A 25000-nucleotide genomic window follows, 5' to 3' on the forward strand; every position below is an offset into this window, starting at 1 on the left:
TTTACTAAATTTCTGACAAATAGATTACAGGATTGATCAAATCCGGCACGAGCCCATTCCAGACCATGTTTTCCTTCCAGCCTAACCTTGAATATACAGCTTCTCCTGCTGTGGCCTTCCTGTGCACATTTTAGACTGTATAGATTTAGGGGCCATCAGGAATAAAAAAAAAAAAGAAATAAATGAGGACTGGAATGGACCATTCATGCCACATTTAACCAGCCCCAAACGAGGCTCCACCATTTCAAAAGGTGAAGGATCAAGCGGTGTCTTTCACGGACTGCAAGACCACAAAGCCCCGGAGAGATGAGAATGGGACGCCCCGATATTCCAACCAGGGTGACCATTATAAAGAAATGCAGTGTGGATATACGGTAACATTCAATTGCTATCCTACATTTTACTCTCTGGATTCCACATACAAACACTATATATAATAAATAAAACTAAACAGGGTGTTTCAGAAGTCTGGAACCATAGGCTGCTTGATCAGACCTAGAGGATGGGACAGGGTTTGCACCCACCCTGCCGCGATATGCCTGCGAGTTAATGGATAACATGGACAATATATAAACATCTTTCCGTAACATTTGTAAAGATCCTGTTTTTTCTTTTAGGTCCGACTGTGGTTTCAGACTGCCGGAACGCCCTGTATGCCACCCTAGGATCAGGAACGTGAACACCAGAACGGCTATATTACCTGGTGTACTCCGATCCCACTACCCTGGCATATTCTGCTCCCACTCCCAGAAGATCGCACGCTGACACAAGGTCCTTCTCCAGCGTGTGCAGTTGCTAGAAACCAATGAAGAAGAGGAACTCAATAGAGGTACAGTTACAGCAGCAAATGTTCCTTTCATTTTACTCCTACTCAGAATCCACAGCTTCAACATATAGCCTTCTATAAGACCAACTATAAAAGGGGGGAAGGGGGGGGGGGGGGGGGGGGGGGAGTGTCAACTCTCCACTCAGGACTCGGTGCTTACCGCAAGTTGAAACAGGAGCCGACAGTGCCAGTATGGGGTTTGTTGTGAGATCTGGATTGCCTTGCGCAGAAGGGGCTTTGCTGAATCAACCAAATTCTAAAACAATGAAAAGATTCTTGTTAAGACAATAGGAGTGCATGGAAACCGCCGACGCTTCTTTAAAAAATAAATAAAAAATTTAAAAATGATATTCTGCACAGTTACAAAAGTTCAGGCAAATTAAATCAAGTTTGATAAATTACAAAGGAGATGTTGACCAATATTGATGTGATGAATAATTAAATCCAAGCTTAACCTAACAAACAAGCCTGAATCTTATTGCAGGTAGAATGCCGGGGGGATCAACAGAGCTTAGATTATGTGTATACACCTAAATCTCCATTCTCTGATGTCCTAACATTACACATGTGGAATTGACATGTTCAATGCAAGAAAAATAATTGTAGCACTCACCTGTTGGCAATACAGCTCTGATAAAAGACTGGCAGCTTCAAATTTAACATCTTCAAATTGAGGGATCTAGGAGTTCTTTGTAAAGGATTATTATTACTACAGTATTATTATAATTTTTATTATTATTCATTATCCTTAAAAGAATAAATGTGCAGACACAGTTTTGAAAAGACATCTTTTTAGTCTAGAGGCTTTATACATTTCCCCATTTTCTGAAGATTCCTCAGTATTTTTCAAAATAGTTACTCAGAAAAAAAAACAGGAAACCCCATGTATGTGTACAGAGAGGGTTAAACAGTCCCCTTCTTGTCAGCTGAACAGGTAACATAGGCAGTTATTTTTGTAATGAGGATATAATACTGCCTGGGTGCCTACAACGTGTCAGAGTATTAATATATGCATCTTCCGTAATCCCGCACAGACTAAAAAGTAATTTGTCAAAAGATTTGGTTACTTGACTAGTTCTACCCTTTCAAACATATCTGCAAAATGTGTCAACCCCTGAACTTATCTGACATGTAACCATCGGTCTTCATGATGTTTTGTTGAACCTGTCTCCCATAGCCATGAACAAAAACAGCGGACAAAAAAAAGGATACTTGCTGAGATACCAACCACTAGGGAAAAAAAAAGAAATAAATGTTAGTGAATCAAGGTAAAATTGCATAAGACGGTAAATTAAAATGTCAGAATTGCAATATATAACATGCATTATATTCACATTTGTCATCAGTGCCCTTACTATCTAAATAGCTAGAATGACTATATATGCGCACACACACACTTTAAAAACGATGCCCATTCAAAAGTTTACTATTCCATGCATGTCACACTACACTGTCTCCATGTGTTGCTTATGATATAGAAACATAATACTGTGTAACTATTTTACAGTGCCGACTACAACTCTGCAGAAAGGTCATATAAGTGGCGTAGTTACATTGTAATGAACTCTTATTTCAAGAGCCTTAACTAAAGGATGTAAATAAATATGATTCTAGACTCGAATAGTATTGATATTTACCTGGCGCCTCACAGCATGTTAACAGGTTAAAACTGTCAACACCTCCAGCTACGGTACCTCCCTCAATTTATCAATTCAGTTTGCGAGGTTTGATTCCATTGTTTAGTTTAAAATATATATCCAAACAAAACTAATTTGCTTGTATTTACAGTTTGAAAATATTAAAACGCTCGCAATTATATGGAATATATGGAAATTAGAAACTTCATATGGGATAATAATAATAATAATAATAATAATAATAATAATAATAATAATAATAATATACAACATATTAAAATAACATAACACTTTAGAAATGTTTCATTAATAACCGGTATGTCCCACAGCAAGTCAGGCACTTCACATGACATTCTTAAACTCGTCAACAGTGTGTTCTTTATATTATAAATAGTTGTTTTTATCTTTACGTTTTATTTAATTTAAATTGTACTGCAATTCAAATCTTAGGTGCGGAATAAATCTCTGACAATTACCCGAATAATTATTTTTTCCAGCGTAATTATTATTTGCATGTGTTACAGAGAATATGTTATCTAATTATAGCGTATTTGCTCCACCGTTTCCCCAATATTTCTGGTTTCTTTTTAATACTATTCCGGCTTGCATACCCCATATCTCCCTTTTTCTCTGCTTTCCCGATGTGGCCTGCCATTTGTCCCGCTTCCCTCTCTGATCCCCGGCCTTTCCTAGAACCTCCCTTACCGCTTTCTCCAAGTGATTCCTGGCGAGCTCGCTGTTCTTCGTGTGGTGGTACAGCACCGACCCGAGCTGCAGGTGGGTCCGCGCCTCCACCCTTTGCGGCGGCTTGAACTGGAAAACGGCTTGGAGGCAATGGACGCAGAGACGGATCTTGGGGGGGCTGGAGGTACGGAAGTGTTCCGCGAAGCCTAGCAGGGCGAGGTACCAAGACTCCGGGGCCTCTCCGCCAGACGCCATTTTACCGTCAACAACAACAACAACCTACAACTACCGCGACACTTCGGAGCAAACGAGAGCGCTGCGAGATTTCAGTCTACGGGCAGCGACGGAGTTTCATTTTTCACTTTTTATTGTTATTCTTTTGCTTATTTGAGATTTATAACCAGAAGAGCTTGCTTACAGCATAATTTGATAACAAAAATATCTTACACGTTTTGTGAAACATGCAGGTTTTTGTTACAGACTGAGTGTTATTTTCTTTGATTATTTAATATATTCCATAACAATGTTATGTTTTTTTTTGGGTAAGGTATTTAGCAGTATAATAGGATGATATACAGGGATACATGAAATAACGTCAGCCAATGTTTTACTGTATTTTGTTTAAAGGTCCAGACCAATGTTGCTTATAACGTACCAAGCCAAAAATCAGACGGCTCAACACAGGAACGAAAGAATAGCGGAACTACTTTTCAGTTGCAATTGGCGTTAGCCGGACAGCAGGGTAGTATGTTCTGTGACTTTGGTATTACCAAAACGAGACTACGCATTTTTCTTAGCGTAACAGCGGTTTGTAATATAAGTCCTACGCTGCGTGCTTTGAGTAGCCCGTTTCCAAGCGGTTGCTTGTGGACAGGCTTTGTAAGAAGCGGTGAGTAATGTAATGTAATGCACGAGATTATATTTGTATTTATTTATAATAATGCTTTATAATAATAACATTAAATCCAAAATATATGTATTTCTTGAGATCCTACTGTAACAATATATCGTGATATCGTGTTTTTGTCCAGTTGTCTATAATTTGAAGACAAACGAGATAACCATAACTAAACGAATCGTTCTTTTATTTGTGTTATTAGTAATAGTTAATATTATTAGACAATTATAAATAATACACTAGCAGTTGGGTAAGCGACAATATTTGCTATACAGTATAGCGACGATAATACCGTGACACTACATTGCTCTAGTTTGGTCCTCTGTGTTGTGATTTGTATATTACTGGCCTGCTGTGTTAATTGTAGTCGAATTGATGAACAAAAAGGCTGATAAAATCTTTTCAGAAGCATTTGTGACTGACAATCTTTAGTAAATACATTTAAAAACAAAAATAGGTATTTATAACTACCAGTAACTTTTAAACAGTCATCCGTTCTGTAAGTAGTAGAGTTTAGTAAGTTAATCATATTTAGGGTCTTAATGAAGTTATCTGAAAACAAACTCCCCATCTCCAGTTGTGCTGCTTTCCCAGAAAAAAGAGAACATTTTGGGGGACCATTCTACTTGTGAGATGTCTTGCTTATTAAAATAACTAGCAAATTTTTAAAGAGGAGACGATTATCTATTTAGAGATACCAGGGTGTTTAGTAAGTAGGGTCTGAGTGAGGAAAAATGGGCAATACAATCCCTACCCCTAGACTTGCTGTAAATCATTTGTTGTGTCCATAGCTTGTGCCGGTACTGTGTGCATGTAGACTTCACTGAAAGAACAGTTTTTTATTATTTGATTGGATTGGCTACATTCAGTGTAGGAGGGGCTGGATGACTGGTCTCGAGATGGCTAGCAGAAGGATCACTCAAGAGACGTTCGATGCCGTGGTGCAAGAAAACATGTCCGAGTTTGAAATGGAGCCGGACGAGGCGCTGAAGGAGGCGATTGAGCAGTTTGAGTCACAAGGTACACAGACATGGAAATAAGACTCTCTGCTCTGTTGCAGAGAAGTTTGATCCATTCCTGATTTTACTATGAGTTTTTAATAAGATACACTTACCTGAGCTTACCTATTCACTGGGGCTAATCAAGCTCGTAGTAAAGCCCGGAATGGGTGGAACTGCTATGCAACCGGAGTCTTTATTTCCATCCATAGTACAGCACTATCTAATCACCTAATACAGTAACTGACTTGGAATTGATTTGATCCATTTATGTCCACATAGAGCTGGGTGTTGACATGCATACTTACTGAAAATGAATACATACATTAAAGAAAGGCAACTAAACCCTGCTCCCTGCCTGTTTCTAGGGGTGAGCCTTAGTAATATAGTGAAGGCAGTCCGGACAGCCTCTTCAGATGAAAGGAAGGAGGAGCAAACCCATGATATTTTACAGGTACAGTGGAATGAAATAAAAGCTGCAGATTCAAAAATGAGTACCTGTGTACTGTGGCTACCAGGAAGCAGGCGTATCCTTTTTAATATATTAATTATCTGAAACAGAGGTGGAAATAGGACTAAGATTGCAAAACAGTTTGATCCATTCCTGGAGTTTAATAAGAGACACCTGAGCTTGTTACCTACACACTGTGACTAATGAAGCTCTCAGTAAAACCAGGAGAGGGGGTTAAACTGCTATGCAACAGTAGTCTCATTTCCATCCATATACAAGACTTTATGTATACAACACTAATGTATATATGAAATAGACTATGAATACTTTCTGAATATGAAAAATATGACCTTGCACTGTATAGTTACTACTGTATAAAAACTAAGGCAAACATTCTGCATTTATATGCAATAGGATTCTGATTGATCCATGCATTGTGTGGTGAAAAAATATATTATGTAAGAGGTATATCCTTTTTTTTTTTTTGTTGGTGACCAGGCCTTAGAGTCACTACAGACATCGTTAGACTCCTCGTCCCTGGATGTGATGGGGGAACAGCTACCGCGCTTCACGGAGCAGTGCAAGCTAGACTTCTCGCACCGCTACCTGGCGGCCCAGAAAGGTGCCTACCCCACGATCCTCTCGTGCTGCCGGAGGATGGTGGGGGAGCGGGGGCTCCTGCTGAAGGCTCTGGCAGCGCTGGCAGCCCTGACCGACGGGCAGCCGGACCTCCTGGACGCCGACGGGAGGGGGCTGCTGATCGAGACGCTCCGCGAGAACCGGACCGACCCCTCCGTGACCTCGCTGGCGATTCGCGCGGCGCGCCACTGCTGTCTGAAGCACGAGCAGAACCGGCAGAGCCTGGTGAAGGCCGGGCTGCTGCCACTGCTGACCGGCGCCATCGCCAGCCACAGTGCCGAGCCTGAGCTGGTCAGGTTGGCCTGCAGCACGCTCAGGGTTATGACCTTCGACGATGACATTAGAGTCGCCTTCGGACAAGCCCACGACCACGCCAAGCTGATCGTGCTGGAGAACGCCGGGCTGAAGGTCATCATCGAAGCGGCGAAAGGTATGCTGGGAAACCATTTTTTCTGTCATGTCTGGTTTATGTATCGTCATCATTATCAGCAACAAATGGAGGAAAATCCTCCGAATTTGTCCACTTGAGCTGTATTGATCCTTTAATGATTGGCCTAGTTCAGATTTTGCACTATTAATTCAGCCTGTCCCACATCATGCACTTTTCCATCTTGCTGTGCTGATCATACTGTTTGATACGCGAATGACGGTAATGTATTCTTTTTAGATCTGAAATGTAGAGAACTGTGTTCTGTACTTTCAGTGCTCATGAGTATATTACCCCCCCCCCCCCCCCCCCCCCCCTTGCAGCTCACACAGGCAATAACAGCGTCCTCAGCGAGCTGTGTGGCACGCTGGCCCGGCTGGCTGTGCGAAACGAGTTCTGCCAGGACATCGTTGACCTCGGAGGGTTGAAGTTCATGGCCAACCTCCTCGCGGACAATCTTGACCATCAGGTACTGCAAGCGCTCATGGTAGTAGAGGTTGGCTAGCTCAGTGTATCGATCCATTTAATCTTTTATATAGCGTCTTTTGCGTATCCTTCGCAGAGCAACAGAAAAAAATAAATAAAATGAATACATTCCAACTATGTATTTGTCTGTAACGGTGTACTGATGTGTTTTTATTTTTTAAATGGCACAGGGAGCAGCAACAGAAAGCTGTGAGAATGTTATAAAAGTTACAAAGTTCCGGCATTTTGTGGTAGCTGTATAGTGAATTGAGCCCATGTGACCTTTTTTATATTTTTATTTTTTTTATTCTCTTCTGTTTTTCTTCCAGGAACTTGTGAAGCAGGTTATGAGCGCCATCCGAGCTATCGCAGGAAATGATGACGTCAAAGACGCCATCGTTCAGGCAGGAGGGACCGACCTGATCGTGTTAGCAATGAACAGACACATGGGCAACGCGCAGGTACCTCACTTGACTAGGGTACTGTTTGAGTATAGGTGTCCAGCAGGTTCCACAGTATCTCATACGTGCACTGGAGAAAAATCTCCATTTTCCATAAATGTGACGGTTGCATGGTTAAACGATGATGACCAAAGCTTTAGTGTTACCAACACAATTGCTAGCCCCCGTTCTAAAGATCTTTTTGATAATAGTACTAATAGTAGTAGTCGTAGTAGTACTTCTGTCTCTCTGCTTTGGCTCCTCTCTGATTGCTGTGCTTCTTGATCAGGTTTGTGAGCAGGGGTGTGCGGCCCTGTGCATGCTCGCGCTGCGTAAACCGGAGAACTGCAAGGCGATCATGGAGAATGGGGGCGCGCTGGCAGCACTGCACGCAATGAAGGCCCACCCAGGGGAGGTCAATGTGCAGGTAAGGGGGAGTGTGGGGAGGGGCTGGAGATAAAGGTTGTTGTAAACTGCACGTTAATTAATGTGATCGCATCATCACAGAAGATATTTAAAAATGCTTTTGATAGAAGAAAACCGTTACAACGGATTTACTTGTAAAGACGTTTGAATATTTGGCATCAAAGGAATGCTGTTCGGACAGGGATAAAACGGAGCTAAATACAAAAGCGTAACCTTTTCTTCTGTTCGGTGGCCAAAATGTAGAATGAAAGAGTCCTGTGGCTTTTTTAGTTGCAGGTTTAGAGCTTTGAAAGCAGTTTTATAACCTTTACTGCTCTGTAAGTCTTTGTCTTGGCAACCCTCTTCCAGCCCCAAGTAAATACTCTTTATTACATTACGCCATTAGGTGCAATCAAAGTGCCCTCTTGATATCTTGCTAGCAAGTTGCTTGAGCTGTAGGAACAGAACTGAAGGTTGTCAAGCCGTCAGGGCTACTTCTGGGCAACGAGAAGAATACATCAGTTAACTTTATCACTAGTTTAGCAATAATTATTGGAATGCACTTGGGGAAAACTTTTTTTTTTTTTGTTTAAATGTTTTGAAACTCTTAACCCCTCCCCGTTTCTGCTGCCCTGACAGAAGCAGGCGTGCATGTTGCTGCGGAACCTGGTGTCTCGGACCAGTGACTACAGCCCGGCCATCCTGGAGCTGGGTGCAGAGGCGCTGATCAGCCAGGCCCTCGTGGCTCACAGGGACTGCGGGGACGTGGCCAAGGCAGCGCTGAGAGACCTGGGCTGCAAGGTGGAGCTGCAGGAGCTGTGGACAGGCAAGAAGGGCAGCCTGTCCCAATGAGCCAGCCAGCCAGCCTGTCGCTTTACTGGGAAATGCACAAATATAGTGGAAAATGTTTGCTATTCTCGCTCCTTGAGGCAGGTTCGTACTTTAGTATTGCGACAGTCATGCCTGTTGACCAGCTAGAGTTGAGCAAAGTAATACTCAACTCTCTTGTATCTCAGACAGTTGCACAACTAGAGATCTGAAAGCCTTCCTCTGTGATGGGTTAAAGTACGAGCCAGACTACTGTCCCAGCATCTTGTGTGTGTTCTGCATATTGCAACGTTTCCCGGACTGTTTCAATATATGTCAACAGAATGAGAAAATGAGGTGACGCTGCCTTGCAGCAATACCTAGATGTCGGGACGCGGCACAAGAGGAACAATGCTAATATTGTGAAAGAAGAAACGCAGAGTCTGACAGGAGCGGAAGCGTTTTTAATAGATTTAAGATTTGTTTTGTTTCTGTGCAAGTTCTGTTTTGGTTCCCAAGGCCGTATTCCCAAAGCTTTTAACCTTTTAAGGTACAAGGGACATGTGTGTCCCACAAATAAAAATGATGCTAACTTTCTTATTTTTGCAGTGAGATGCACGAAGCGGGGTTTAAAATATACTGACAGGTTGGATCTGCTCATCCAAGTTGTCAGTTTCCTCCTCGTGATACTTGAGTTGCTGTCAAATGTATTTTAAGAAGAAATTGTTTGAACAGCTGCTCAATTCTTTGTGTACCTAAGGGGGTTATAGAATTATTTTTTTATTCCCCCCCCCCCCCCCCCCCCCATTTACTGTTTTTTTACTGAATGGCTAGTGTTAGTTTCTTTGATCACAGCCTTATAAATCATGTTTTTTATTCATAAAAGCACTCTTTAAATAACTCTTTAGGCTTTGTGAATAGGGCATAATACAGTAAACGTATAGTACTGGTTTCCTTCTAAACTGAGATGCCCTTCCTTCGCTAGTTTCTCCTTCTTCACAACCTGAACTATATACTTTGCTTTCGCTCAGTAGAGGTGATGGGAGCCAGTCTGTGTACCCCAAACTCTTAGTGCTTTCAAGCTTTTCTTTGTTGTATATCCTTGCTTTTGAATGTGCATTAGGACTCTTGCTGTTTTTACTAGACAGGTGTCACATACCTCGGCACTCTGTGATGTGAGTTTAGGGAGAGGCTTACTTTTGGGCAGGGGAGACCTAGAGAAATGTTAATCTCATTCCTCAGTTGAACCGTTGCAACGTCCACATTATAAACAAGGTGGTGCTTTTAAAGACTGGACTGCCATCATGCTCCTATTGTATGCATGCTGATACCCACGATAGGACTTAGAGCTGGTCATGATGCCTGTACTTAACACACAGGTTGTGTTAATAGCTAAGGTTTGAGCTACAGTGGTGAATTACTGCGGCATGTTAAACTGATGTGCTTGTAATTGAAAAAAAACCCTGTTGCTTGTATGGCTTTAGTGAGTGTTTGTAAGTGCGGTGGTTCTCAACGAACCTCTTGTGTGTTCTGCCGTTGATTCTGTTCGTATTGATTCAGTGTTCTGTGTTGGTTTCCTTTCTCTATACCCAACCAGGAAGGGAAATAATTTCGTGGAGTAAGACTTGCAAGTTTTTTTTTTTGTATATTTTTTTTTTTTTTTTTGACTGAAGAAAAAAATTACACCCTGAAGCTAAGGTTCCATGTTTCCGGTTTGTGGAAACACAGCTTTGTGTCGTTGGTGAGCATTTAGAGCTCCGATATCTTGCTCTTCTGTTATTTATTCAAAAAAGGTAATGCAGGTCAGAGTTTGAGATTGCAAAGTAGTATTTATTGCATCATTGTGTTTTCATCATACATAGCAATGTTTTTATTCTTTAAATTCCTGGGTGTGCCCTGACAGAGTCCCGTTGGAATTTGGAATGGGTCTATTGAACACTAAGCTGCACTGGCCTCTCTTGTCTTCAGCAGTCAGTGTGACAATTGCGTTGTGCTGAAAAATATAGTGCTTTTTACTATTAAATGTATTACCGCGAACTGCTACTACGCTCTCCTTTTTCAATTAAATAAATTTAATTAAAACAGGCTTTGAAAATTTGCCCCATAGTTCGTATTCAGATCCTGGTTGAAACCAGGACAGCTCAAGGCCGGCCAGGATCGGCACTTGACAACCAGTCAAACCACCAGCCTAGATGTCAACTCTTGGATGCAGTATTCTTCTACCTCAGTTGAATTAAACAATTTATAACAGGATTGGAACAAAGACCAGGACTGGAAGGACCAACTTTGACCACCCCTTCTAATCTATAAGGATTAATCTCTTGGGCTGCCACATGTGCAGGGATTGAAATAAGACCCCTGTTGGAGCAGCTGTTCAGAATTCCAGGTCCAAGCTTGTTTAGCCACAGTGTCTAGGGTAACCAGCTCAGATGTGTCTGTATTCATCAGTTTTCTTTAGGCAGGGCTTTTTATTTTGTACAGATGAGCAAAAAGTGAAAGGACAAAGTTTAGCTGGCACAAATCTGCCAGCAATCTGTTGCGTGGAGTCTCAAAGTGAGTGAGATACTATAGAAACAAACAAATAAGATTAGGGTTTAAAGTAGATAAGCTAGTTCTATATATTTTAAAGCTAAAGTACCTGTTGTTGCTCGGGGAAATCAATATTTCATGCATGATAAATTGGGGAACGGTAGCCTTATTGTTTCCTATAAGTTACTGATCCTGTGGCGCACAAGGCGCTTGGACCCGTTTCCCTTTTTATTTAACGTTATTTTTATTTTTTTATTTTTTTTTTGTGAGTTTCTTTAGTTTGAGAGACATAGCTACTGTTGTGATCCGGAGATGCAATTACTAAAAGTACCCCGGGGGCAAAATTTTGGATCCAAACACAGCGCTCGACCTTCCCCTGGATGAAAGATGGGGGCCATACAGAGTTTGGTTGCACTGACTCCTGCAGGGTCCGAATGCATACAGGAACTGACAGACAGACAAACTTTATATATAAAGATTAAGATGTACACTGTTTCATATAAATCACTGTCTGAAATTCGTTAATCAGGTGTGTGATTATTTTGTTTAGATAGTACTTTACTTGCAATCCACCTGTCCCTTTTTGTTTTAGTGATCGCTGGCAACGACATCCTTGCTTTAGCGAGAACCATCGAGAAAATACCAAAATCCGTTGCGCCGAAATAACTACACCATATGCGACATCTCCCAGCACCCACCTTTGGCAGCTATAAACTACAATTCCCAGAATCCTTTCGTGATCGCTGGCCAGTCACAGAGCCAAGCTCTGTATGGGTAGAGACGGGAAGGTAGTCAAAGTCGTGGTGCTGCTGGGGGAGCGTTATAGAAATTAGACACACATTGAAAGAAACCGATCGAAGTGGCAAAATAAGTGCAAACTCAATTTGCACAGTGCGGCGTAAGAACTTAAAAGGCAGCTGGGCGACTAGCTTGACGGGGACAAATCAGCGCTTTAGTTAAAAGAAATTCGTATTCATTTAAAGTCAAGGAGGAGGGTCACGTACTCGCTGTGAAACCAGTCTGACAAGTTTACTTCGCGGAGACAGGAGATATCGGTCTGTGCTGGTTGTGGATCAAACGGTAAGAGGAAAAACGATCTCTCAAACTCAGGGTCTTTTTGATCTGTTAGTATTATTACCAGTGTATTTCTAAAGGGGCGTACAGAAAAGTGTACGACTAGTTTACTTAAATAATTATCCCACGTTTAGCATACAAATAAAAAAATAACTAACGGGCTTAAAGTACACTATTATTGTACTCTGATTCTTAATCCGCTTTGATAATTACTACACTGGTGATTCGATACTTTGCAAAAAAAAAAAAAAAAAAAGGTGTGCGTATGTTGTAATGTTGTTGTTAGGGCTTCACAACAAATTACTCAATGGGATATTTTCAGTAAACGCTAGTGTGCAACCTGTCTCAGCCATCGATATTATGGATGGAAATTTGAAGTTGTTGTTTCCAGTGTCATGTAGCCTGTATAGCACGCTGTATTTTGTATGTAGGGCATATTTCAACAGGTTGAATTCCAGTGTGGTGTATAGTGACCCTAACAGTAGATCATATTTGCATATGTAAAATATTCCAGCATTGATCAGCAGCACATCATAATAATGATAATAATAACATGTTTTCATCCTCTATTTTGGGACTGCGTTAAGTGTGAGGGGAGGTTTCGTTGTGGGAATGAATTATGGAGCCACGTAGACGATAGAGAAACAGCACAGTTGATTGGATCTCGGATCAATAGAATTGTGGTACTGAGTTATTAATATTGCGATTAGTACTGTATTGTGCTGGTCTTACTAAAAGTACCTTATAAGTTATAGCATACATAATATATTTGTTTGCACGACAAGTACTTCGTGTTAACTGCGGATCATATCGTATGGGGTTTTATGTCGACATACCAGGTCTGCATTATGGTAATAATTTTTAATTACGTGATTTATTTTGGACGTAAAGTCTTTCCGATTAAATATGTAAAATCTACAGCGATGTCATGTTTGTCTTTGGTTAGGTGAATAGTACGCGGATCAATGGTACGGGACAAATGCAAGTTTTTTGGGAGTGGGGCAATAACCCAACCCCCCCCCACGCCCGACACGACAGACACTGTTGTGCACGGGTTTTCACAGCTGACAGGGCGAGACTCGCCTTCCCCTGATTATGCGTTTTTTACGCAGGTGTGGGCGTTGGCGAGCGGTCCCTAAATGGTGCATTTCTTCAGATTGACTACTGTATTCGAACTGCTTTGTGTCTGTGTTGTTTATATATAGCCTGCAAGACAGTACCGATTGCAATGAACTAATCCTTCCAGACAGCGTGAAAGATGGTCTCAATAACAGTGAACACAAGGCAACAGCATTCTCCACCCTAGAGGTGTGGAAAACAGGTTTGCACTTAGTCCAGCAATTCTTCATCATGTGAGCAGAATCGGAAAATTCATTTTATGGAAATGAAATGAATGCTCAATTAAAAAAAAAAAAAAAAAAAAAAAATTAAATAAATAAATAACAATCTGGAGATCCTGAGAATTATTCTTGTGATCTTGACGTTGTTTTTATTTTTGTTTTATTTTCCATGCCCTTAACCTCTCAAGGTACACGAGGAATCGAGAGGCTGTTGAAACGCGTTCTTCTCAAAACACATTTTGAGAGTGATTCAGGTATCACGAGGAGGAAACTGACAACCTGGATGAGCAGATCCAACCCGTCAGTCCCAGTTTCGTGCGTCTCACTGCCAAAATAAGAAAGTTAGCTTCATTTTTATTTGTGGGACACACATGTCCCTTGTGCTGTGTAAGTCTAACTACAAAGTAAAGCCCATTAGCTTCCTGGATGATTTGGCAGTCTACAAATCTTGGAAACACCCCTCAGTGTTTTTCCTTGTGCTGGAATAGGTGTGGCTGATCAGCTTCACATCAGTAGTAAAGGGGCACACATTTACATACTATCACATAGATCAGTCAGCCTCGCCCGAGGAGGGCTTGTTAAGAACACAGCAGCAGTCTAGCGTACTGAGTCATGCTTTTTGAAAAGGAGACAGACCAGAGATCCCAGACTGACCCTTCAAACCTCCGAGGAAGGTGTTTCTAGAAAGCTAAAGTTGCCCTCCTGAGATCTCGTTCTCCCCTCGGATTGTCAGCCTCGCTCCCTTGAGGGCCATTCTGTATCAGGTTTAACAAATCAAATCTCTTCTGCCTGCCGCTCTCGGCTCAGGCTGCAACCCCTATTTCCATCCCTACCCCTTTAATCAGAAAAGCAGTCCTTCCTCCGAGACCTTTTTTTTTTTTTTTAAATCCCTTCTGGGGAACACAAGAAGAAAAGCACCCGCTGTGTCCAGAAATCAAACTTGAAACCTGCTTCTCCCACCCGGTTAGTCAATCAGCTGTTGAGACAGGCTTCCGAGTTGTGTTTTATGGGCTTGGCGACTTTCGCATTTCTGCCGAAATAGTATTTTAAGGACTTTTCAAAATGATGTGTTATTTGAAGAAGATTGTTAAGCGATACGGCCAAAGTATCTCCGCTGTCGGCGTTTCCTGTAAAATACGATTGGCATCATTTTTGTTTTGTTTTTTAGTTTTGCTTTCTCGAGCGGCAGTAACACCCCTGCCCCCCCTCTGCTGTCAGAGTGGCAAAAACTGACTTCAACAGGGGAGGAGGTTCAGAGTATGGAAACAAGACTCCTGTTGCATAGCCGTTTCACCCATTCCAGGTTTTAATATGAGCTTGATAAGCCGCAGCGTATAGGTTACAAGCTCATAGTAAAACCAGGAATGGGTCAAACTGCTATGCAGCGGGAGGCTTATTTCTATCCCTGCAATTTGACTGCCATCACTATGTTGCTGGTGGGTCGTCATATTAGAACATATGAGGCTCTACACCCAACGAATGACTCATTTAAAGAATCCCATTTAAGTTTTTATTGGCTTTGGAAAGACACCAAGGATAACTTGTAGTGTTGCTTGGTAGCACAGTTTCATCACAGCATGCTGCTGATGTGTTTACAGAAAACTACTCAAGCTGTGCCTTAGTGCAGTTGCTTCTACTGTAGCTGGTTTTTTAGTGATGTATTTCGTTTTTTATTGACTCTGTAAGAGCTTCTTGGTAACCGTGTGGCTGTTCAGGGATGGAAGTAAGACTCCTGTTGCATAGTAGTTTCACCCATTCCAGGTTTTACTGCGAGCTTGATTAGCCAAGGTATATAGGTAACAAGCTCAGGTGTGTTCTGTTAAACTCGGTGAAACCAGGAGGGGATCTAGCTGCTATGCATTGTGAGTGTTATTTCCATCCCTGTTATGGGCAGCTCTACAGGATGGTGGTAGTTAATGAGTGCTTATCAGGATTCTGCAGGTCGTGTCACTTGCTTTCCTAAAGTAGCACTAGGGTAGGCGGAATTGTTGTAGGAGTTTTACATTTTGGCAAATGCTTAATCTACAATTAGACTAGTTTACATTGCAGTGATGTAGTGGCAGCAGTACTGGCTTCTCCCAGCAACAGTGGGTTAGTCAGTTCCTGTTTAGCTGTGCTAACCTGTAGCCCTGAGGTTATTGACAGCGGATTCCCTGCTCAATGTCAAACCCCCTAGCCTCCAAGATCAGCCGTGGGCTAAGTATAACGTTTCAGCAAAAATAAAAATAGACCGCACGCACATTAGTCTCTTGTTGTGAAATACAGATTGCAGTGAAGGTCAATTGTGTTCCATATGGAATCGCAAGCATGTGGTTTGTATAGCTCTCTGTGGTTGACCATGCTTTCCCCGTGCTGTGCTGCACTTTGGCAAACTTGTGTGCAAGCTGTTCTGTAGTGGAAGCTTGGCCACTAATAACACGGTGACACCACCTCTCTGAGCTGCACAGCGCCCCCTCTGTTCAGTTATATCTGGAAGCTTGCCCTTTGCTTTAATTCCGTCCTTTCATCTGCTTTCAAACACACTCGCTTTGAGAAGCCACTGTTGGACTTTCCCCACCCCCAGCATCCCTCAGTCCTTTCACAATCTGGGCTTGTGTGTTGCATGCACCCTCACAGGTTGCCGATTAACCAGTTTGGCTCAGACTTTATTTGTAATAGTGAGGGCAGGGTTGTTAAACACTATGTAAGATTAGGGGGAGAGTCGTGCATCACTGGAGATAACGGCAGGGGCTGGAGCTGAGGGGGCGCCCCACTTTAATCCAGTCCTTGCAGCTCGTTCAGCCCTGGGGCGGTCACTGTGCACGGTTTCACGCTCTCTCAAGTCATTCATTTTGAATTCGGCCCCTGTTAATGCATGTGGATTTATTATCGATTCATTCTGGGTTCCTTTGTAAAAGGTTATGTTGATCGCATGTGCAGTATAAGACGTTAACACTTCTCTCAGTCCCCTGCTGGGCGGGTAAGAGGGTGTGACTGCATGCCTTATACATGTGATCATGTGGCACGAATTATACTTTTTATTTTCCAACCAATTCAAAATTAAAGAACCTTTTGAAAGAATATTGAAACATGCAAACCCCCAGCACTAGATTGTTGTTTCTGTCATGCTTTTAGGTTGTAGACAGTATGTAGATCTCTGATGAAGAGCTGGATCAGGACCCTTCATCCACGTTCATTATTATTATATTGAGCAGATGCCTTTATCCGAGGCTTATAGAGGCTAGGGTGTGGGAACTATGCATCAGCTGCAGAGTCACTTACAACATCTCACCGGAAAGACGGCGCAGAAGGAGGTGACTTGCTCAGGGTCACACAGTGAGTGAGCCGGGATTTGAGCCGAGGACCTCCTGGTTACAAGCCTGTTTCTTTAATCACCGGACCACACAGCCTCGATTTTGTCCCGGCTCTACCTTTCACCCACTTTCTTTTCCCTTTGCAGTTATTTGACATTGATAAACCTGCAATGCTGAAGCAGGTATCTGCAGTGTCTTGTTGTGGGACAGAAATGAAACGGCATTCCTACAGTGTAACAATTTCACAAGGCATGCAAAAGCGCATTGGAACAGCAGCATGCAACTGTGTTCCATTTGGGTAAGTGGACACTCTGTAACTCATGGTTCCCTGTTAGACTCGGCTCACGGAAATCTTTTCAATTGTTCAAAGACTCTAAATTCATTAAGCTGCTGCTTCCGTTTGAATAACAGTGCTCTGAGCTCGGCGACTCACAACACTGGATTAAGAAATGGATTTCTGATCCCCCTCTAATACCTGCTCCCCTCACTCTCTCCCCTGTTCTGTGTGTTTCAGAGTCCCGGCCTGTATGAGGGAAGGAGACTGGAATGGGGAATGGTGTTCAAGAAAGCCATGGGGCATTAACACAGGGGGAACTCCGACCAGTCACCAGCAGCAGCCAGGCCGAGGTGAGTGACTGGACTGTGCACACACGCAGGGTGTTGGGGTGCTGGGGAGCGGGGTGTGCTGCTGCAGTCACATGTGTGTGTATAGGAAGAAGTGGTGCAACAAGCCCTGTATCATTTGTATTGTGATGCCAAGCACTCACTTTGTCAGGAGCACTAATCTGTTTTCTATCCCTTCACTTGCTTTGTGTCATTCCAACACCAGCAGCGCCAAACAAAGCTTTTCGGTGCCAACGGATTTGATTAAATACAGGGGAATAACCCCTTGTTGCTACTAAGATAAACAAGCCTATCTTGGAGAGCAACAGTGTGGCTGCCAGCCTGAGCCGGGGACCAGTTGTGTCTCTGTCTCCCGGGCCACGCCCCCTTTGATCGTGTCCTCCAGCTGCTCTGTGACTCGACCACCTCTTGCTTCTAACCCAGATGATGAAACCCTTGGCTTAATGATCTACCCAAATCCAAACAGAGACTGAGGGATGTGCGTGCGGTCTCACTGTCGCAATACAGGACACGTGGGGTCAATACGGACCAGAGGGGCGACTGGATACGTGTGATCTAATGTAAAGCTACACTGTAAAGTCTGTACCTTACATGTGAGACACAGAGAGAAATATTCAAAGTAGGGTTTGCCCCCCCCAGTCTATTGATCTATTTATCACAGTGTATGTTAAAACACATAAAGGGAAAAGGCTCTTACTGTAGGGAAAACCTAGACTTGTTAATAGAGTCCATTAGAGTCGGACTCCACAGCTTTCCTGATATCAGTGACCAGAGTAATAAGGACCATCAAACCACCATTAGACACTATCAGCTTTCCTCTGTTGTGTGTGTTAATAGCTTACAGTTAAGTTATCAGAAATATGTGAAATCTAGATGTTTATACATATTCAGAGTGTATTCATAGTCTGTTTCACATATACATTAGTGCTGCACACATGCAGTCTAATATTGTACAGCGATGGAAATAAGACTCCTGTTGCATAGCAGTTTCACCACTCCTGGTTTTACTATGAGCTTGATTGATACAGTGTCTCGGTAACAAGCTCGGGTCTCTTATTAAACTTGTAATAAAACCAGGAATGGATCAAACCGCTGTGCAATGGGAGTCTTATTTCCCTGCTGTAGTGGATTATTTTAACTCTTAGCAGTCCATTTATTCAGCGCTTGTCAGGCGCGTAAGGTCCAGTTTATTTTCACCGGCGCTGATTATTTTACACGAGCTGTTTAAATTTTTTTTTTTTTTTCAGAGTAAAACAGGTTTAAAAGGCATTGAATCGCAAAAGGACACACAGCACTGTATCTCCAGCCAAGCTCCACCCCTTGTTTGGTGTATTTTTCACATACCTCTTTATAGATGTGCATACTGATAAATCCTCTCCTGATCACTCGTTTTATTACCAAACTATAGTAAGTCATTATTTTATTGCTATAACATCTCAAAAAGCTCTGCAAACGTCTGTGATATTCTTTGAGCGCTGGATGCAGAAGCAGCTGTCTCCTTTGTTTATGTCTGTGTTATCTCTTTGGTGCACGGGGCTATCAGACATGCCCTTTTATTTTTCGGCTTCATTCGGCTCCTGTTGGTCTCACTCGGCCATTGAAAGGTTTTCTCTGCTTTTTCCGGAGAAAAAACTACTAGAGACCTGTGCTTGACGTCTTTTTGATCGGACTGGAAAGGGAGAATTGTAATGTCTTTAATTGCAATGTGTTTAATGCTTTGGCCTGTGTCGGCTGTGCTTCTCTCCCTGTGAGCAGGGGTCCAAGTTGGGCAGGAACGTGCTCAACACCCTGCTGTCCGGAGCCTTAGCCGGGGCTGTGGCCAAGACAGCGGTGGCGCCTCTGGACCGGACCAAAATAATCTTCCAAGGTAGGGGCTCCAGGGCCCCCGTGAATCAGCAGGGGGCCGGAAATGATATAGCTGAGGACCCGTACATCACTGGGAGGGGTTTTGCTTGTCGGTATGGATGTTCTTAATCCTTGTTGCGTGCTTTAAAGTGAAGCCGGCAAGGCGGTGGCTTGCATCTTGCTTGTTTTGCTCTTCTGTTTCCAAATACTTTGCAGTTTGCATTTCCTTTGCCCCTTCAAACATTTTCTAAATCCTTAATTGAATATTTTGCATTAATGCAGCTCCCCTTTCTTTCATCTACAGTGTCTTCAAACCGATTTTCAGCCAAGGTGAGGAAATGGAATATAAATGTGTGTGTGTTCTCGTGTGTGTGTGTTCGTGTTTGTCAGTTGGTTTTTGGTTGTTGCAAAGATTCCCCGGTATGCTGCTCTGTGTGTATGGGGGGGTGGGGTAGATAGGACCTACTGCTCGAAGCTGAATCACCACGCCAGGATTTGGCAAGAGTTAAAGTGTCATAGGGTTATATGAGATATCGGATGGAGGTTGGCGTGCAGTTTAGCGGTGTAAGGATACATTATAATGTGCTTGCCAGTTGCCTCCTTTATTCTAACAGTTCAGACGTGGGGAGAGGAGCCAGGTTACATCGATTCATGTCAGATGGTGGTAGAGGCAGGGATGGAAATAAGACTCCAATTGCATAGCAGTTTCACCCTTCACAGGTATAGGTAACAAGCTCAGGTGTGTTATTAAACTCATAGTAAAACCAGGAATGGATCAAACTGCTATGCAACGGGACTCTTACTCCCATCCCTGTTACTAAATATCCCCTGGCATAAACTAAAACTCTCTCGACCAATGCCTCAAGAACTTTTGAAATGCAGGCATACAAACAAGATTGCATTCAGAGTTCTACACTGCAAGACCTAGCCCTGGCTGCCGTCGCTTCTCCCCTGTATTGTGACAGTAAGATACTGTGAGTGTGGTGCCCGGGCTCACTGTGTGTGTGTGTGTCTCTGCAGGCAGCCTACCGTCTTATCTACCACACCTACCTCTCTGATGGCTTCCTCAGCCTGTGGAGGGGGAATTCAGCCACCATGGTGCGAGTCATCCCATACGCTGGCATCCAGTTCTGCTCACATGAGCAGTACAAGAGGCTGCTGGGAGGGTACTGTGGCTTCCAGGGAAAGTAAGGACCCCCCACTCCCTGCACTCAAATACATGAGAGAATACAGTTTAATATGTACTGGTTTATTGGAAGAGTAGAAGGTGTTTATTGTCACAGTTTAAGATCTATATAAATGTGTTTTGAACGAAGGTATAAGTGCAGTGTAATTACTTTTAAGTTAAAATGTGTTTTTGTCATTTTAAACCTTTTGCGTCCATCCAAAAAAACATTTTCATTTAAATTTATGCTTTTTCCATCCAAACGATTAAAAAATTTTTTTATCAGCTTTCATATGTTGCATCTGGTGTCAGGTTGTGGGCGGAGTCTGACCTAACTGTGTGTTATGTGATTGGTCGGTTGCAGGACCCTGCCCCCCGTGCCCCGCTTCCTGGCCGGATCGCTGGCGGGCACCACGGCTGCCATGCTGACGTACCCCCTGGACATGGTGCGAGCGCGCATGGCCGTCACCCCCAAAGAGATGTGAGTCACAGAGAGAGAGACAGAGACAGACTCCTAGACACGCAAACCCCACCTTCAGAGCATCTATTTGTACTGCGTGTGTGCTGTGCACAGGAATCTACCAACTCACAGCAGTTCTGAAGACACGGATCGCAGCTTTAACGATGTGCTGTGTTGTTCTTTGTTATTACAGTGTGATTTATAATAAGTGTGTATGCACAGCTGACTCTGTCTCTTATGGTAGAAGGAGATCGTCTGGTTTTGAGCTTTGGGCTCGGTTTACCTTCTTGCAGTCCTGAGCTGTACATGTTAACTTATTATTATACATGGAATTCCTGAAGGAATTTCCTGACTGGCTGAAATAGTTTAAAACTCATTTAAAAACGTACTGTTTTGGAAAAAGATTTCTAGATCAAAAACCCAGCATTTGCTTTTTCTGAATGTTTTTAGAACTGTACCAGAGAACTTCTATAGCACCTTTTTTGTTTAGCAGTGATAAAACGTACATTAGTACAAATACATTAGTAGAAATTCCTAGAGCAACTGACAACTCTTATGAATGTTTACCCCTTAGAAAAGTGTTCTTGCACTTTCCCCCCTATGCTTTTCCCATAGTCTGCTGTTTATTAATGTGCTGTTCTTTGCAGTGCTTACCTGTGCTTTACCATGCTGTCACTGTGCTGAGCTATCACTATGGGGCTGTTGTATAAGGGAGACAGTGTGTTGTGCTGTGCGGTGCTGGGATGTCCCTGTGGTTTTTTCTCCTGTCTCGGTTGAGGGATGGCGTGTCATGCAGCTCTGTCCTCTCTGCAGGTACAGTAATATTCTCCACGTGTTCGTGCGGATCTCACGCGAGGAGGGGCTGCAGACTCTGTACCGCGGCTTCACCCCCACCATCCTCGGGGTCATCCCCTACGCAGGGCTCAGCTTCTTCACCTATGAGACCCTCAAGAAAGTCCACGCAGGTAACGTGGCTCTGGATCTGTCTGCGTGGCAGTGTCTACTGCTTGAATGGCAGTCTGTCAACTGTGTATATATCTGATTGTCTGTGTGTGTGTGTGTGCATCTCAATTCAAACACTACCCTTTATATCAAAATCTTCAGCTATTCACGTCCAAGTTTTAGACACATTTGTCTGAACGAATGGTTCGTTTTGACTCCCATATCTTGCTGTTTGATCAGTTCTCCATGCTGCTGTACTGTGTGTGACTGTGCCTGTGTGTTCTCTGTCTGTCTGTGTGTGTGATTTTGTCTCTCTTCAACCCCTACCCTCTGTACCATATTATCTTTCTCTCTTCTCCACAGATCTCACCGGCCGGCCGCACCCCTACCCGGCTGAGCGGCTGGCGTTCGGGGCGTGCGCGGGGCTCCTGGGGCAGTCAGCCTCATACCCGCTGGACGTGGTGCGGCGGCGCATGCAGACGGCGGGCGTGACGGGCCACACATACGGCTCCATCGCGGGCACCATGCGGCTGATCGTGAGGGAGGAGGGGCTGGCGCGCGGGCTCTACAAGGGCCTGAGCATGAACTGGGTGAAGGGGCCCATTGCCGTGGGCATCAGCTTCACGACCTTCGACCTTACGCAGATCCTCTGGCACCAGCTGCAGCAGCGCGGCTTCATCCAGGGGTAACGCGGAGCGGGCAGCCCGAGCACGCACAACGCCTTCCTGCACCGGTATCACCAAGAGACCCCGGGGTGCGCGCAATCAAGAGGGTCGACCCGAAATGAATGCAGTGTTCTGGGTACACCCCTGAGCTTACCACACACGTATCACCCACCCACCTGCCAGCCCCTGTTTTTAGTTCTCAGTCTGATTCCCAGAGTGTTGCCCTGTTGGGTTTGTCTTTCTCTCTCTATGGGTTTTTAATGGACCTGGCACTGGGCAGTCCGGGTGTAACCCAGTTGGCAGTCGGAGAGTTTTTTTTTTCAAGCGGGTCTTCTGGAACACGCTGTGGTAGTAAACCGCTAGGTAGGGATGGTAGATTTTGTTTATAATTACACTATACGTGTAACCGAGGCGTAAAACACAAATGGCCGAAGTCAGATTTTTAAGAGAAGACGTTGGAAAGAGGTTGCGCTCTTTAGTCATGTTGTGTGTCAGCTGCAGTATGTTAGAAGCGGTTTTGTAAGCTTATAACTTAATATAGTAACTAACAGAAGCAGCTCCAGCCAGTGTTATTGCAAACTATAGCTGCTACAGCACAGCATTCAGTATTAAGCAGCTTTATCAGGGTTTGGTATTATTAACAATATTAGCGCCTGTATCAGATCTTTTGTTCCAGGGCGCGTCTTGTCCTTTTTTTAAGGGCAATAAATAACTGTTGCATCACGCCGAGATTTCATGGGCCACCCCCACCCCCCCCCCGAACCCCCACAACGTCAACCGTGACTAGTTTTGTCAGACTAGTTCACACGGCTGTCTAAAAGTCATGTCATGTCAACTATAATATATGGTACACACATGTGTGTGTGTGTGTGTGTGTGTATATATATATATATATATATATATATATATATATAATATATATATATATATATATATTGCTAGTGCATTTTATAAATAGATCACGTAAATAAAATTTAGACTGGACAAAAAGCTACAAAGTAAAATTCTTTATACAACCCTGGGACTCGCCAAAAAAGAAAAAAATTTCACTTACAAAACATTACACTTACGTTCGAAATGAAAAAGCAAGAACTATTACAAAGCGAACCCCTAGTGATGTCGAAGTGCCAAACGTCGACACACATAATACAACTTATATATATATATTACTATATATATATATATATATATATATATATATATATATATATATATATATATATATATATATATATATATAAATATATAAAATATTCGATCGTCAGAAAAAAATATTAATGTAGGTAATATATATATGTAATTCTCAAGTCATTGTTTTCTTTTCTTAATTTGAAATGTTATGTACAGTTGCACTGATTCCAGGCACAGACAATCTATAAATACCAACGCACCTTGATGTTCGGAGTGCGTTTGCTGTGTATTTTTTATAGTTTAAACAATAATTAATAAATGTCTTAGAAACAATGCACAATATCACTTGTATCCACGTTCTACACCTTATCTATGTTTAACAACATACAGTGAAAGTGTTCATGTTAATGTAATCTACAAGTAGTACAACGGGAGTCCGGTGCTCGTCAAGCAGGGAAAAGTGGAATTCCTCCTTTTTATAAATAGTGCAGTGCTTCAGTCGTCCACAAGGTGGCAGACTGGGTAGAGAACACGGCACATTGTAGAGTGATAGACCATGTGACGAGCTCAGTGAAATTCATATGCAATGCAAGAGAGCGGCCTTTTCTAACTTTCCAAAGATTTGGGAGGGGGGTGATGATCGTGTCTCGACACTCCCATCCCTGAGTGAGGAAACGCAATAGTCCACTTTTAAAATGACCCAAGTCAGGTATGTTTAAGAAAAGAATGCATAAAGAAAGCCTTAAAATTTGATTGATAGATAGACATGTATCTGCTGCCTATTATGTAACACACACAGTGTGCATATGTAAATAGTTTTGGTAAATACAGATATGAGCGTGAGGGGGGGTGGGGTGTTAGACTGTGCAGGGGACTATGCTTTAACGCACTGTTACAGTATATAAACTGGACAGTTTAGCAGTGCTCCCCCTGTGTCAGATGAAAGAACTACATTTTTGAACTGCTGTTAACAATGTATTGTCCTTATGGAGTCTGTTTGCAACTTGACCGATAGAGATGCCTTGAGAGATATAGGGACCTATACACTACACGGTTAAATTGTACCTAAACATAGATTGCTTGCTGTCCAGTAGTGTTATATCTCCGATTCCTACATCTTGTTTTGTTTTATTCTCAAATTTTGATACAGTGAACGTTAGAAACAAATGTTCGTATTTTACCGATTTGTGCCAAGACAATGTATATTTAATAAAACATATTGGGGGAAATACTTTTTGTGTACCGGTGCTTTTGT

General features: G+C 42.9%; 3 protein-coding genes across 8 annotated transcripts in view; 2 read left to right on the plus strand and 1 right to left on the minus strand.

Moving 5' to 3' along the window:
* LOC121301574 (MAU2 chromatid cohesion factor homolog) overlaps positions 1 to 3439 on the minus strand; it is a 15839-nt gene extending 12400 nt beyond the window's left edge. For both annotated transcript variants that reach the window (XM_041231077.1, XM_041231076.1), the window contains exons 1-5: positions 3169 to 3439; positions 2039 to 2056; positions 1440 to 1505; positions 987 to 1082; positions 701 to 795 (exon numbers count right to left, since the gene is read on the minus strand). In XM_041231077.1, the coding sequence (XP_041087011.1) occupies positions 701 to 795; positions 987 to 1082; positions 1440 to 1505; positions 2039 to 2056; positions 3169 to 3402 (509 nt within the window). In that variant the 5' untranslated portion in view covers positions 3403 to 3439. The remainder of the gene's footprint in view (positions 1 to 700; positions 796 to 986; positions 1083 to 1439; positions 1506 to 2038; positions 2057 to 3168) is intronic.
* A 69-nt stretch (positions 3440 to 3508) lies between these two features.
* LOC121301575 (armadillo repeat-containing protein 6-like) lies at positions 3509 to 9503 on the plus strand. 2 transcript variants are annotated; one of them, XM_041231078.1, is made up of 8 exons: positions 3509 to 4036; positions 4915 to 5065; positions 5412 to 5497; positions 5993 to 6563; positions 6884 to 7029; positions 7355 to 7486; positions 7755 to 7892; positions 8510 to 9503. In XM_041231078.1, the coding sequence occupies exons 2-8, from the start codon at positions 4930 to 4932 to the stop codon at positions 8720 to 8722; spliced, it is 1422 nt and encodes a 473-aa protein (XP_041087012.1). In that variant the 5' UTR covers positions 3509 to 4036; positions 4915 to 4929; the 3' UTR covers positions 8723 to 9503. The 2 variants fall into 2 exon arrangements, with proteins under 2 accessions (XP_041087012.1, XP_041087013.1); XM_041231079.1 differs by having other exon boundaries at positions 4920 to 5065.
* Positions 9504 to 11684: 2181 nt separating this feature from the next.
* Positions 11685 to 23306, plus strand: LOC121301576 (mitochondrial coenzyme A transporter SLC25A42-like). Of its 4 annotated transcripts, none has more exons than XM_041231081.1 (8): positions 11685 to 12286; positions 17060 to 17211; positions 17428 to 17540; positions 19687 to 19712; positions 20403 to 20569; positions 20912 to 21028; positions 21821 to 21972; positions 22313 to 23306. In XM_041231081.1, exons 2-8 carry the CDS (start codon positions 17084 to 17086, stop codon positions 22636 to 22638), a joined length of 1029 nt encoding a protein of 342 aa, XP_041087015.1. In that variant the 5' UTR covers positions 11685 to 12286; positions 17060 to 17083; the 3' UTR covers positions 22639 to 23306. The 4 variants fall into 4 exon arrangements, with proteins under 4 accessions (XP_041087015.1, XP_041087018.1, XP_041087016.1 ...); XM_041231082.1 differs by lacking the exon at positions 17060 to 17211 and adding an exon at positions 19293 to 19404 and having other exon boundaries at positions 11691 to 12286; XM_041231083.1 differs by lacking the exon at positions 11685 to 12286 and adding an exon at positions 19293 to 19404 and having other exon boundaries at positions 17120 to 17211.
* Positions 23307 to 25000: the final 1694 nt, after the last annotated feature.

This window comes from Polyodon spathula, chromosome 27, assembly GCF_017654505.1.
Source record: "Polyodon spathula isolate WHYD16114869_AA chromosome 27, ASM1765450v1, whole genome shotgun sequence".
Lineage (NCBI taxonomy): Eukaryota > Metazoa > Chordata > Actinopteri > Acipenseriformes > Polyodontidae > Polyodon > Polyodon spathula.

What these genes read in the sequence shown, in the direction of transcription:
- LOC121301575 (XM_041231078.1), top strand. Translation starts at nt 4,930, where the DNA reads ATGACTGGTCTCGAGATGGCTAGCAGAAGGATCACTCAAGAGACGTTC. An exon ending in AAACCCATGATATTTTACAG is followed by an intron (nt 5,498 to 5,992) that starts GTACAGTGGAAT and finishes GTTGGTGACCAG; the next exon opens with GCCTTAGAGTCACTACAGAC. An exon ending in CAGGGGAGGTCAATGTGCAG is followed by an intron (nt 7,893 to 8,509) that starts GTAAGGGGGAGT and finishes CTGCCCTGACAG; the next exon opens with AAGCAGGCGTGCATGTTGCT.
- LOC121301576 (XM_041231081.1), top strand. Translation starts at nt 17,084, where the DNA reads ATGCTGAAGCAGGTATCTGCAGTGTCTTGTTGTGGGACAGAAATGAAA. An exon ending in TGCAACTGTGTTCCATTTGG is followed by an intron (nt 17,212 to 17,427) that starts GTAAGTGGACAC and finishes TGTGTGTTTCAG; the next exon opens with AGTCCCGGCCTGTATGAGGG. An exon ending in CCTCAAGAAAGTCCACGCAG is followed by an intron (nt 21,973 to 22,312) that starts GTAACGTGGCTC and finishes TCTTCTCCACAG; the next exon opens with ATCTCACCGGCCGGCCGCAC.